Here is a 14,935-nt window from a genome sequence, read left to right on the forward strand (position 1 = left end):
AGTTAAGATTGTCAGGTACCATGAAAAAAAGTTGAACTCTCACTTCGGGAACAAACAGAAAACTTCAAAGCTTTTTGTACCACGTGTCAAAGTGTTACAAAGGATACATATTAGGGAAAGACAACTTTAACATACACAAAGGTTGGCCGAGCGACCAGATTGGTTCAACGATTAACAAGCTTTGACGTCATGGCTTGTATACCGTTATTCATCTAGACCAGTCTGCCACCAGGCGTATCATTGTGTTCGGCTTATCCCTTATTTTATGCCCCTTTGACGTGTACAATAAGACATGTCCCTTGCGATATATTGTAAGGCGATTATGTGCCGGCTCGCTGTCTGGTTTGTACACAGTATCAGTGACCTTTTCGTCTGAGTCTCCTATTTTAGGAACACCAAATGTTTGAAAAATCTAAAATAGCCGGGAAAACTTATAATAGGTACTGGGAAGGGTTCCGTTTTATTTGTAAAAACACACACGGGCATGTAGTTGCTTGTGCATTGGGAGCTCATCGGACTTATAGAAATAAGGGGATTGAGCTATATGGGGCAATAAAAATTGATGGGTAAAGTGAGCTGTCATAAAGTTTAGTCGTGTGGTCGGCGTACGTTATGTAATCACCCGCCGTTGTGAAGGTGCCTCTACGCGTCTTTGTATTGGGTCAAGGATCCACGTGGACAATAGAGACGAACCCATGTATATAAGGCCTATTTTATGAATGACCAGACATGCAGTGACCAACACAAGTCACCTTTCAACAAAGTGATGTGTGTTGTACTTTGAGCCACTAACACACAGTGTTTGAAACTCTTTGGTTGTTTACCTTGATGGCGTGCGCGGCTTAGGAACACACTCTACAGTTGTATAGGCCCATACCAACGGGCCTCCGTGCGTCCGCTGCCAGGAGTCGGCAAACAGCTCATGAGTCCGTCGCGATGATACTGGAAGATTTTTGTTTGGATTGGGATAAGAATGAGTTTACTCTGTAGTCTGATATAGGAGCAAATGAGGTTACCCGTTCAAGTTGGGTGTTGTTGTCGAGTTAGTCATGTTTCTGTGAAAGCTGTTATGGATGAACTCGCGACTAGATTTGCAGTCCGACCTACATGAAATGCGAATGCACTTCACCGTACTTGCACAATGTTTATGCCACCGAATTTAATTTAAGTCTTCATCAATTAGGCCTATGAGATTGAAAGGCATTTGACAAGATCATTCATTGCTGTAGAAATGCTTTGAGACTGAGCATCGTGTTCCAAACTATATAGGGAGGTGATAATTGTCGACCGACCACAAATTCTAGTTTGGCCATCAACTCCTGTTTCCCGAGAATAGAGTAAAGGATCGTAAGGGAAACTACTTGGATTGTAAATGTAGAATCGAGTCAACTAGTTGAGATTGATCAACATGGGTGTCACACTTGGAAAAGGCAAGCCCCAAGACAAGAAGGCAGCACCGATCGACAACTTCCGCCGAGCTGCTAAAGTGGTGACGATCATGCGGAAAACGAGCCGCGAAGCCACGGCAAAACAGACCGACACCAACCCGCCAGACTCTAAACCGGACTTTGAACCGATCGAGGAGAAACAAATGGTGAGAAAGGAATCGCAAGCGTTGCTGGAAGACTTAAGAAGCATCTCCCACAAGAGAGACACTGATTCCGCTCGTCATCAGAAGAAGAACATTGTCGACGATTCCCGGACTCTGGTGTTCAAGGACACCTCGGATGCTTGGGCGGCTCTACGGGAAGGTGTAGTGGCCGAGACTACGGAGCTACCGGATAAAGAGTTCGCTTTGGTGGAGTCGGCCATCAGCGGGTACAAGACTGTGGAGAGGGTGCGGGGTGTCGATGATGACCTATTTGGAGACGGAGAGGAGGTTGAGGAGAGGAGGGGAAGAGCTGTGAGCAACGAGAGCGATCTGAACATCCCGTACACTCTTCCGGAAGGATCGAATCCGGTAAGGCAACTCATGGTTGTCATAAAAAAAGAGATTATGAAGTGATCAGTGTTGTAGTTTGGTCCATTACAAATCTCCACAAGTCAATCACAAGTCATTCCGCCTCAAGTCGGGTCACAGGCATTTCAAATGATCTGTGACTGAGGCATTCCTTTGTAATTATGTGACCGGACTTGTGACGAACTTGTCGATGGACTCAACACCAACATTGCAAGTGACATTTGCCTCATGCATATATTTCTTTTCATCGCTGATGTGAACTTGCACTTTGTTCCCTTTTCAATTCTGTTTTAGAATTTCACCGTGGGGGGGGGGGGGGGGGGGTGTTATGATCGAATTTAGAGAATCGTTTAATGGAACACCAAGCTGTTATTTCGAGTAATGTTTTTAACTGAAATTTAACTGGACTTGTTTCCGCATAGGTTTCTCTTTCAGCACAGACTTTATTGAGATCAATTCACAAAGTAAATTATATAGCTATATTTATCTCGATGACATGGTTTTAAAAGTGGGTTCTGTTACAGAAGAATTGGGAATTTGAAAATCTTCATTAGGTGAATTAGCAAACTGGATTCAGCTAATTATATTGCACTGAAACCCTGCTCGGAAATCAACCAGTTATCAAGTCTTAATAGTTATAATAACTTAGTTATCAATGATTTGCGTTAAAACATGGTTAATTTCCAATATGGTAAACTGACATCTAATTTAACCCAACCTTGAATACTGAACAATCATCTAACAATTCTGTTACATGCCATCACGCGTAAAGTGTACGTTTTGATCTACAAAATAGCAACCGTTCATAGCTTCGTCATGTATGATCAGGCAATAAGGAAAGTGATATCTCCGTGATCATCGATCAATAGCCATTCTTACCAACATTTGAATTCTTGAAGGGGACGAGTTCAAGTCATCGATTTGTGGTCTACGCCACCGTTGTTCGGTAATGTACCGTGACATGCCGTGAAACGCTTGTCGATCTCGATTAAAGTGCTGGCAACATTTAGTTTCAAATCGATGCATTGATCCGAAGTGAGCAGCCACTTCAGACGATAACACAAATACGCAGCTTCGCCTTGTCATCTTGTCATCTGTTCTCTCTGTGCACAATCAACACTAATATTTTTTCACTCAATATCATTGCGAACGTAACTCCCTAGGACTTTTTGCTAGGATGTAGCCTCAATCCTGCAAAACCCTCCAATTGGCCTCATGGAAAAATAGCATGTAGCCTCAATCCTGCAAATTCCTCCATTATTTCTTGAATTTAGTCCGTCGAGGGGTGACCACTGTCTGAATCCTGCAAAATCCTGCGGCAGTCACTGTCAATATGTTGAGACTTGACCAGTGACATCCTTGAGCAGTACGGAGGATTTCAAGCATAATCCAGGCCTATATTAATGCATGACTGAGCAAAAACAAAACATGGTCTGGCCCAAGACCTTGACAAAGTGCATCCTACGAAATCAGTAACGCACTTTTGCCATGTAACCTCGATCCTCCAAATTTCTCCACTTTGGCAAAAAGGTTTTTGAAGGATTCAGGGCGGTTAGGGTTAAGCAGATTTCCCAAAACATCTGAGAATTCCCGGATCGGCCGGATAGGAAATAATTTCAATCCAGCGTTAACATATTGGGATGAAAGAAATTGTACATCTTGCCCTCATCTCAAACATGAAGTGTATGCATAGTAATTATGGGTGGAAAGCACGAAGTTTGCCATTGGTTGGTAAAGTTTGTGCATAATTGACATTACGTGATTTGCAATTGACACTTTTGGCAAATTAGGGGAATATTTTCCCTTACGTATTGGCAGTGGCGTCAATCCGTGAATGGGGCTGGGGAACGACCAATTCCAACAATCCAAAAATTGTCCGGCTGTGAACATTCCAGGAGGGGGAGGGGAGGGGTGGAACCCACAAAGCACCAGAACAAAATGCATAGTTGTGTGCTTACGTCCCGTACATTATAACTTTACAGCCGGCAATACGGTGCAGTTTAAAGCTTCCGTCTACACTGTATGTTCTTCATTTAATAACTGTTTAATATATTTGGACTTCGGGAAAGTTTAAAGAAATTTACCCCCTATTTTTTTTGTTTCTCACCACAAAAATCTTGGGGGTATATGGAGCGGGGAGGGGGGGGGGGGTGTTAGTGGTGGATGATCCGATGGCCCGTTGACCCATGGTCAAAAATAGGGGGAGGGGGATATATCCCCTCGCGGGATTTGCGCCCTTACGGTAAATCTTAAATAATTGGTACATCCATTGACTTATGACCGGACAACCTCTACTCGGGAAAAAAATCCATATCAGTCACCTCTTGTCAACATGAACAGAACAAAACTCAAACCCCAGACACAATCAACAGCTCCCGCGGCAATTGTTTTGACAGATGTAACCCTTTAGGGTACCACAGACTAACATTAAAAATGCACGATTCGGGCTTGGCTCGGTACTCAAATCTTTGAGTTGGCCTAATGACCGATTAGTAATACATGTAGCATCTATTTTAAGACCGGTTGTGCTTGCGTTTGTGCTTATGCCCCAACTTCAAGCACTGAATAAACCCAAATGTTTCTATTTTAAGAATAATAATATCGACTCGTTACCGGGCCACCAATGTGACCTGTCGCCGCAAAATAAGCTCAAAATGAAAAATTGCTATTACGCAGTACAAACATTAGTCTATGGAATATCCGCTTGCACAGCAAGGGTCTATTATGATATGCGAGAAGATTCGGCAATTATGCAAAACAAGACTGCGTGTTGACCTTCAGATTCTGACCATTCAGAGGATGCGCTCAATCGGGTATCCGTAACCCGTAGCAGCCAGAGTGACCAATCAACAGCTTAGTCCACATTTCTGATCGAACTGTCGTAACAGTTTCTATGAAGTTGACTCCGATTGGCTGGCGCGCGGGGTCGCATACAATTGACATGCTACGATATATCAGACGTTCAACCGGGGCCTGCTCTGCCCACGTGAATGACTGATTCTCAGACTACACAAAATGAGCTTATCAATGAAAATTGCCATTTTGCAGTGCGATGTGCGGCAAAGCCAACATTAATATTTTGAAGTGGCGGTTGATTTTGTTTTGTTTTGAATAAACGATTTCCTCGAGAGCAGTTTCTTGAAAGATTGTGCAAACAAATTAATGGAATATCACATCGCGTGGCTGGTGGTAAGGGTATATTAACCCTAAAGGGGCTGGGGGCGGAATCCGCCCCACCCCTCAACTTTTTTTTCGCCATTTCTTTAACAAAAAAACAAATTCGCGACCCGAGCTGTTCTGACTTTTTAGCTTCGAGCCTTATTCTTGTTCATCTTTTGATACCAAAAACATAAAAATCAGACCACGGATTATCGCAATTTTTCCTGCGCTACGCGCCGTTCAAATTTAATTTTCCCATAGGTCGTGTACACAGAGCAGAATTACCATATGAATATTTAATTAGCCAACATTCCAAAACCCTTTAACCTATAGTCATGAAATTTCATGAATGTTCTAGTTCCAAGTTTCAAAATTTTTCGTCACTCAATGGCCGAGATCTTAGGGGGGGGGGGGGGATCCAACTTAGGGGGGGGGGGGATCCAACCCCCCCCCCCCCCGCGGCTGAAAGATTGTCAAAATAATCCGGCCCTTTTAGGGTTAATTTGAAAGCAAATTGTGCTAAAAAGGACACTTTCCAAAGTGAAAATTCATCTCATGGGAAGAACAGCCTGACTTTGTGCCGACCTTAATTTTACAGTATAAATTTTAAGCACCTTGGCAAGGTATACCATTTGCATGTTTTTGATGTGGAGGATTTTTGATGCTGAAAAACTTGGTTATTATTATTTAGAGTACGCATTTGTTGATAGGGGTTATATGTATCTCTGATATCGCCCCTGGGTATGTGCGCACAGGGTGCCATTTTTTGTGTGGAAAGCCTTCAAAACCGTTGACATAATTCACTGCGTCCCCATCGCAGTGTTTGTCCATAGGATTTCACGGCTGGAGTCTTTCTCAGAAACTTCAAGAGATCTCTAACTTCTCTTGTTGTCTTCAAGACTTAATTGGTCTTCTTCAGTTTGAAAAAAACAAATCAACAAACATGATGCACCTGGTGTCTCATTTGCTTTATCCGTCTGGACGGGAAAACATCGCGATCACGCTAAATTGATTACACACTATGAGATCTAACTTTGGACAAAATCCCTCGATTCTACCGTAGAAGGAAACGAAGCCTTAAAACTTAAGACTTGACGCCTTCCTTGTCTCTAACTTTGGCTGATGGTCCTTCAGATTGTATCCACCGTGGTGATCGAGGGGATGGTTTGCTTTGGTTACCTGTAGCAAACAATGCCAACGACACTGCGTGGCAACTTCCCCCTAGGCGTAAAAATAGCCTAGCGTCGGTAATTTTGTTTCACTTCATGAGAAGAAAGGGTTTCTAGTGGGTTGTTGACATGTTTGCTTAGATGAACACAAATAAAGCATTTTACAACCATTACATTTGTTTCACTTCATGTGGAGGAAGGGTTTCTAGTGGGTTGTTGACATGTTTGCTTACTTGAACACAAAGAATGCATTTTACAATCACTACATGGAGAGAGGCTACATTGAGTTCGGCCAAATTGTTGTGCACGTCACATAAACACGAAAGTTTCATGGAACTTTATGCGTCAATTTTCGGTAACTTTACAGTCATCCAGCAACCGAAAGCAGTTGGCCGTGGGGTTCTAGTGAAATTAAAGTCTGGTGAATGGAAATAGCATCTTTAAGGCCACTCTATAGCATTCAAAACTTAAACATATTTTAAGAGGATTTGTGAGGAGTGATTTGGGGAACTTCATTTGATAATAAGATCTGGAGTCATGATAATCCTCGAATTATAACATCTGAAAAAGCACCTTATCCCAATCACAATACAATTCAGTGTTTTTTTTTTATAGGTCACGGTAAGTCTGCACGTCATTTCTAATTAAACGTTTTCATGACACAACAGTATTTTTTTTTAAATAAAAAATCCACGACAACGGCAAATTTGTAAAAACAATTACGAATTGCATGATTCTTTTTTAGATTAAAAGAAACAACTGTCTTGAAGGATTGAATTGTATATTATTGTTGTTTTTGGAGTTGGGCTTACATCAGCATAAACCGTGCTTTTAAAGTGCATGTTACACAAGACTTACCAAGGTCATAATTCTTCTTGACTGCAGTAAACCCAAAAACTTTAGCTTAACTTACAAGCGTGTCGGTCTAATCTTTCTTTGGGGGATTTTGACGGTTAGTTTTATTGCTTGCCTTGTCAAGATACACTAGTACCGGCATAAATCCGCTCTCACAAAGGAACGCACAAAGTCTGCCGGTGCAAATTCCCAGAAAACGTTTGGTATAAATAACTTAGCCAGATTAGATGGTTGGTTTCTTTTGGTACAAGGATAATCCTGTTTCATATCCGATTGCATGGGATATACTTGTCGAAGACGATTCCGCAAAGCGATTTATAGAAATCACGTACAGAGTCTTAAGAGTGACACTTATCTGACAAATCACCGTCCGCATGATAAGTTAACCTAAAGAATTTGCAGTCTTGTGGCTTCACTCGATTTAGCAACACACTTTATATTTAACACAGAAAATCACTTCAGAAGATAACAATACAACAACAAAAAACCTGTTTCCATTACTTTGAAGAAGTCTTATATCAGTTCCTATACGAGAGGAAATAATTGTGTGACTGAATTTTTGCCTAAAAATGTTTCAGTGGCGGAGTTTTACTGTTAACGAATTTTAATGTTGAAGCTGACAATTATTTTCCATTCACAATAACAGTTCTGATGATTTTCACACGCCCTAGGGAGTTAGGGCCAGTGGGGTAAGGGTTAAGGCTGAGCCAGAAATCTTTTTTTTTTGTAAATTGCTAAGAAACCCTCGTTTTATTCCTGCAAGTCGTTTCTGTTTTATTCAATAACCAGTTTGTTTTTCTTAAAAATGTTTGACAAGAAATTGTCCAATTTTGTTTTTATCCAATTCCAGTTCTTCACCGACGAGAAGTGTGCCATCTGCCGTTCCCAATCCGGAGGGGTTTTGTTCCCGTGTCGCGTCTGCACGCATACGTTCCACGAGAGCTGTCTGCAGAAGTCGGGGCGGGTGCAGGACGCCACCGCGAGGCAGCTTTTGCACCGAGCAAATGCCGGTTTGGGTTGGTCGTGTCACGATTGCGTAAGTCAATTTTTGAACATTTCAAAATAAACTCACTCTGTAATTCCAGCGTTATGTTATGTCCGTGACAGCACTTTAAACAGCTCAGTGGATAAACCTGAAAATGTTCAAATCTTATACGTCCATCATCTAGTAATGGTCTAATTAGAGATAAAGACTTGGAGTTCAATATTTATCCGAATAATTAATTAGATATGGTGTTTTTTTTTCTGTCACGGACGTACTTTCTTTTATAATGCCGGAATTCGGGCTATTCACAATGCAGTGCGCCACCAAGAGTTTGCCATGGAGAGTCAACTTTTGAAGTTTACGGTCGACAAAATATGGCCCGATTGGAATGAGTGTCAGTAGACAACTTGAGCTAATTTGTTATAGATTGGGACATATAGCGTTCTGCCCCCTTACCAAAAATCAACATATTGATAAAAAGAAAAGAAAAGGACAAATATTATATTCGAATCATACTTTTACAAACTTTCTGGCCGGAAAAACTAACAATTTCAAATGTCCCGCGCTGCGAATTTGTCGACCATCTCCACAATGCACTGGGTACAATGAACTCTCCGTGGCAAACTATTGGTGGCGCTCTGCATTGTGAATCGCCCGAATTGCCAATACACATTATTTTCAAAGCACCTTACACTATTTACATTTGAATGAAGAGTTTTTGCAGGTAGTAACTGACTTTTTAAAAGAATTCCCTGGATCAGTGCAGTCGTTACAGTTCGTAATAGATACAGTCTTCAATTTCTTTGAAGTATCGAGACCTATCCACATCGAATCTGGTGGCGTTATTCAGTTCACACCGATCACCAATCAGGTTGAAGGAACGACAGTGAGGCGAGGCATTGCAGGCGATACAGCAACGGGAGGGGCGCTCTGTGGTTGTCACATCCAGGGTGTGGTTCACAAGGCAACGCCCATTGGACACAGAAAAACAGCTGGTTGGTTTGCGGCAAGTGGGCGGGGCTTGCTTCTCACACATGACATTCTTGAGGGCAGAGCAATGCCAAATATTGTATGTTTTATGTGTGCTAACAGCTACACAGTCATTTGATGCGTAATTTGGGTTGTTAAGTTGGAAGGGTGGACGATAGAGGGCGCCCGAGTCGTCATCCCCGCTGCAAACCCAGACGCCCTCTTGTGCCTTATCCGTGCAGCCGATCCACACTCCACCACTGGGATTGTTATTCGGATACGAACTACGATAAAAGTCGTAGATGAAATCGTGTTCGGCCGCGGAGTTAGGGGTGGCCAAATTGGCGCCAAAATTCTTGCAGATTGTCTTAGCAGTTCCCCAGTTGCGTAGTCTATCGTTAATGATGTTCAGGTAGCAGGCATTTCCCCATGCGTGCCAGCCAGTGGGGCATGAGCCACACGGCACGCCATGGCTGATGGACAACAAGTGAAGAACGATCATCATCGACAAAATCACGCTGGTGTGGATTGAGAACTTCACGCAGCTATTTCTAGACGCCATGATAGATAACTATGAAGAAATATCAGGCCTACAAGAGGTTATGGCAAAGAGAAACTCTCTCTTAGGCTGTTTTCTGGTGATGCACTGGCGGTGCGAACCAAGCGGTTGCGCTTATGTACTTGCTCATGACTTGACGTCTGGACGCAGTGTGTCCTTCTCTCAACATCTTCATTGATTTTTGGCCGAGTAGCAACGATTCCCACTGAAGGAAGAAAAGCGCGATTGTTTATTGACTTGAACGATGCAACTTAATGATTATTTCACGGCATCTTTACACACAACAACATCCGTTTATATACACAATAGGCCTGGTCCGTATTAGAATATTAACAGTTGTTACTCATTCTTTCATATTTTCCCGGCATACGTTATTATTCCTCTGAAACAGCGAATAGACGCTCGATCGATCTGTTTGAACTTGGGCGTCCAGGTTTGGGAAAACTGCATCTCGTTACCATGGTGATGTCCAAACAGAGTGGAAAAGGACCTGAATGATTTATTGTTTGTTTGATTTCATCATGTCAGGGTCCTGTGTGCTGAATTGATTTCAGTTGCATTAATATCCAATGCACGTGGAAATATGGCATTTGTCGCAAACTTTCAAAATTTGATACTGTATGGGACAGATTTAAAAAAAAATTTTACGAAATAAAACGATAGCCTAACTAGAAAACGAACAAAGTACATACTGTCATCTTGCTGTGTTTACAAAACATCTAAATTTAAGCTGAATCCACGAACAATACTATGAACTTTAAAATAGCTACTTCCAGCATAAATTTCTTCCAAACGAAATGACCGACAAAACCTCACATCTTCAATTATTTGTATCACCGCATCGCAGTCCATAATGTCCGAGATGACATGGGAAAAATTAAATATCTAAATCCCGTTGGATCAAAGAAACCGGGAAATGACAATAAAATGAATTTTCTTTGGTTGTCTCGGCAGGAAGATCTGAGCAAGTTGTTACACCAAGATGACATGTTTGAACTCATGGAGGTATTTGAAACGGCTGACATAGATTCAGGTAAAGGCTATAGGTCAATTCATAGCTATCCGGTTCGTTAGTGTGACGTCACCTCCAGCACTTTCTGCACGATTGGAACCGGAAGTTAACGCAGCTTGAGCGTTTGTAGCCAATGGGCGCTAGTAATCAGTGGTGCGCGTGCGTGTATGACGTTTTTACTAACGAACCGGATAGGTCCAGCCTCGACTCCAGGGGCGCGTGCTCGTTCCTTACACTAACGCGTAACGATCGCGCAAGGCATGATGGGAAACAACATGGTGCTGCAAGATCGTACCCACGGGGCACGAGGTTGCTATAGGTCAAACTTGATCACAACTCACAAGCACAGTGAGCTGTGTACACAAACCAGAGGCGCATGGGCGTGGCTTACAAAAAGTGGCAAAATTCGGAATGTTCCAACTTCTCTCAGCACAATGTAGTACGGAATTCGATACAAATACGGCTGAACGATATTAATTCTCAAACGAGTTGATTCCGTACATTCTCCTACGCAAATGCGAATACGTTCATAAACCCGTCCACTTTTTTGTACATCTTCTGCCCGAGATACCTTGGTCTCCTGACCAAAAGTCGGGATGTGGTTGGTCATGTGCACACTGTTGATTTACGGAAGAGTCCATTCCGGTGTTAAAAGTTGATACATTGTATCTTCATGAAACAGTACGCTGCATTTCCCCATAAGGCACAGAGCGCCCTCAGTGACGACAGGTTATGATAGGCCGTTTCCCAATTACTTGGCTACGGCTTGAAATTATCATGAGATTGAGACACGATGTAGGAAGCGGCCACAGCCACTTCGCATAGACGTGTGTGTAACTGAAAGCCGTAGCCAAGTTATTCGGACACGGCTTTACTTAATTCAGTGCCAATTAAACTACTAAACTTGTGTCTAGTCACTAGGCCAAGTTCGCGCAAGGACTATTGTTGACCAATGGTTAACTAACGTTTGCCCGAACTCTGTCTAGTCGACGATAGTTGACTACGCTAGTCGACTATTTGGAACCAGCCTACTGGGGTTGGTTGCTTCGCTGGTAACCAATAGCCGCGCGCACCCCATAACGCTAGCAGAGAGCCAGGACCCAGAAGTTTTGAGATGACATTTTGACCAGCGTTTGCCTAGAGACGTTCGCACATTGCTATCAGTGCGCAGGCATAAGGTACGTCACAAATCAACCACTAGTCGACTAATGGTCCTTGCCCGAACTTGGCCATAGTTGTGCGTATCACACAAGAACAATTAATGACCTGTCCTCGCGTTGAGGGCGCTCTATGCATGGGTATATTTTAGTTCTCAAACCGTTAGGTCTGATTTTCTTGCCAGATGCGAACATATCGCTGGATGAATTCATGACTTTTCGTAAGAGGGTGTTCAAAGATCGACACGAGCGGGACATGTTACCACATGAGGAGGAAGATGAGATCAATCAGTTCAAGGCCATTGACACCGATCGGACTGGTAGCCTGTCCTGGTGGGAGTTTCTGAGTCACGAGGCGGTCCGTAGGTTATCATCACAGTCGAAGGTGGGTAGTTAAGTTGCGCTCGCCTGAACACAAAATGGTCACAATTATGTTCCGTAGACAATGTGATCCTTAACTTCGCCATGAAAAATGTCCATCTGTGTAGACTATTCACCGTTGGATCATTAAGACCGCTAGTTTATTTTGCTCTCTGACTTGCAGAAAAGTTTGGCGAAGAAGCTGTCAAAGAAGGAGGTGCAGACTGCGCGGGAAAACTTTGGCGCGTTTGACACGGACGGTGACGGCGTCATCACGGAGTACGAGGCGCGCAGGGCGTACAGGAGCTGGTACTCGCACTTCATCCCCGATCCCAACGAGATGACACTGAGAGAAAGGTACGGGTACCAGTCAAGTTTTACGCCATGAGTTGTTATGACGACAACCAAGGCCTGATTTTATTGAATCGGTGGGGGGGGGGGGGATTTATAAAAAAAAAAAACCCAACAACAACAATTGAGTAAAAATGTATCGGCGGAGAAACAGTCACACCACATCTCATGGCAAGTTTGGTTTTATTTTCGATACGCGAATACATATCATGAGCAGATGCGTTACATTGTTTTTTTTTTTGCCCTTGAATGTTATTGTGCGCAATTTCCTAGTATGGCGATTGTTCGTCCACTGCCATTTTAAGGACAGTATTTCAACTCCCATCTGGAGTTTTTTACCCCCAAATTTTAAAGAATCTGACAGACAGAGCGACAGTCAAACGGGTATGTTGCAGTTCCACTTTTTAAACAGACAAACCTCTCACATTTCTTAGCCCCAGTGAAAGCGAATTTGATGATTTACCGAATGGTAAATCTAGAGACGAGTTGGACAGCGAAGACAACGAAAGGTTTGTTTAGGGTTTTTCGTTTGGTTGCTTTGTTGTGCATGATTCCACAATGATTGCTGTTTGCATGTCCAAGTGCCTTCTCATAGAGTGTCGTGCAATCTGTCTTTTTATAATCTTTTCCTTTTCCCTGAATAATTCCTTGTCAATCTTCCGAAGTTGTGTGTTCACGCCAAGTATTTTAAAATCCAGGCTATTCGCCCGTGCCATTGGCACTGCAGTGTCGCTGGCTTTTTTTACACACGGGATGTGTCCTTTTTTGTTACTTTGTTGGTTTTACCAAACAGAGCATGAATCGATTATGATGAAGAGAGTGAACTTTAGGCAGAGCTAATCTATTGGTAGAGTAAACTGGAATTTACGAAAGAGTCGTAATTTTTCGTCCGTTGACAGTGACAGTGGCACAAATTATTATCAGGAGGAAGAAAATGACAGGCTTGTTGAGAGCCTGGATATTGAATCTACATTTGTCCCTTGATGTGTACTTAGATTAGACAAAGTTTCGGATGGTTGCTCTCAAGTTTTTGAACATCTTTTAACCTCTTACTCGTCTAGTTTTATTTCTGTCAATTATAAATATACTCCATTATTGTGTGTCGATCTGGTGCATGCAAAAAATATACTTAGAGTTCTAACAAGAAATATTTCTCTTACTGTTTCCTTTTTACTAACAGAGCATGCAGTACTTTTCTTTTTAGTTAATTATTAAATTGAACAATAACTTTTAACATTGTTGTAAGAGCTATTTGAATTAATCCACAATGATTCTCAAGTCGTATCAAACCTTAATTTCTGCAACTGTTTTTTTGCCAACAGAGAGGCGTTTTGGTTGTAAGTTATCTTAAATATTGTCTGTCTTTTTTTTTTAAGGAGAAAGATACCTGAAGAGGTGTGGAAAGCGAGAAGTAAGGAGCTGAACACGCACATCGACGCTAATACCAATCTCCTTATGAGTGGCGACACAGACGGGTCGGGGTAAGGGCTTGGGGTCAAAAATAAATAGAGGGCGCCGTTGCGCAATCATAAAGGGTGTTGGCAGGAGAAACAAACCTGCACTTCCGGGTTTTTTATTCACTTTTAAATAATTATGTTAATCTAGTATAGAAAAACAAATCAAATTGTATTATTGATAAGTCATACCAAATTGGCAAAGTGAAAATTACAAGGGCGCCTGCAATCGGCGCAGATTACGCCGCATATTGCGGAATGAGCCGATATATGAAAGCATTTTGCCTAATCTTATTTTTTGTAGGCCTATTGTTAATTTAAAACACACATTATTTTACATTCGTTTCTGTTTCCCTAGGACTATTTCATGGGAGGAATATCTGTTGGAGCAGGCATTGTTCGTCATTGCGGCTCGGCCAAATGTCGGCCCGGTTAAGCTGAATCGACGTCCAAGCTTCGCGCAGTAGTCTGATCAAGGCCTCAAAACATTTGAAAATCGTGTAGAAATAAAACACTGCGACCTAAACATACCTATTGGCAGCTTAAAGGGAATGTACAACATTTGCTTTTACTGCAATTTTCAGAAATAAATGGATTTGGAGGATTTATAGCAACTATTGTTAAACTGACTTAATTGTTTCGCTTTTTGGGCTTGTAGATGCTGGAAAAACCAAGAAAACCAATCATGTTCTTATAGTCTGGCTCCCTGGCCCCACTTAAGATAAAACTCAGAGCAAGTTATATGCTTTGGTGAATTGTAAGGTCAGGGAATCAGTCTAGCGGGTAATCAATTGCAAAGAAAATGCGGAATAACTAAATTTGAAAAATTAAGAGCAGTACGTTTTTGAAAAAAACAAACAGTTTTCTTCAACGCTGGTCGGCCGACCAGCGTCGGAAAAAAAAACTTTTTTCATGAAAATGTCTGCACACCAGGAGCCAAGATTT

General features: G+C 42.2%; 1 protein-coding gene across 2 annotated transcripts; it reads left to right on the forward strand.

The window, feature by feature from the left end:
- Window positions 1-710: 710 nt before the first annotated feature.
- Window positions 711-14,820, forward strand: LOC119737380 (PHD finger protein 24-like). 2 transcript variants are annotated; one of them, XM_038211698.1, is made up of 8 exons: window positions 711-1,960; window positions 7,994-8,179; window positions 10,611-10,689; window positions 12,011-12,210; window positions 12,370-12,542; window positions 12,971-13,045; window positions 13,913-14,017; window positions 14,349-14,820. In XM_038211698.1, exons 1-8 carry the CDS (start codon window positions 1,409-1,411, stop codon window positions 14,455-14,457), a joined length of 1,479 nt encoding a protein of 492 aa, XP_038067626.1. In that variant the 5' UTR covers window positions 711-1,408; the 3' UTR covers window positions 14,458-14,820. The 2 variants fall into 2 exon arrangements, with proteins under 2 accessions (XP_038067626.1, XP_038067627.1); XM_038211699.1 differs by lacking the exon at window positions 12,971-13,045 and having other exon boundaries at window positions 712-1,960.
- The last annotated feature ends 115 nt before the right edge of the window (window positions 14,821-14,935 follow it).

Source organism: Patiria miniata, unplaced genomic scaffold (assembly GCF_015706575.1).
Source record: "Patiria miniata isolate m_02_andy unplaced genomic scaffold, ASM1570657v1 HiC_scaffold_3, whole genome shotgun sequence".
Taxonomy (NCBI): domain Eukaryota; kingdom Metazoa; phylum Echinodermata; class Asteroidea; order Valvatida; family Asterinidae; genus Patiria; species Patiria miniata.

What these genes read in the sequence shown, in the direction of transcription:
- LOC119737380 (XM_038211698.1), top strand. Translation starts at nt 1,409, where the DNA reads ATGGGTGTCACACTTGGAAAAGGCAAGCCCCAAGACAAGAAGGCAGCA. An exon ending in GAGATGACACTGAGAGAAAG is followed by an intron (nt 12,543 to 12,970) that starts GTACGGGTACCA and finishes CACATTTCTTAG; the next exon opens with CCCCAGTGAAAGCGAATTTG. An exon ending in GACAGCGAAGACAACGAAAG is followed by an intron (nt 13,046 to 13,912) that starts GTTTGTTTAGGG and finishes TTTTTTTTTAAG; the next exon opens with GAGAAAGATACCTGAAGAGG.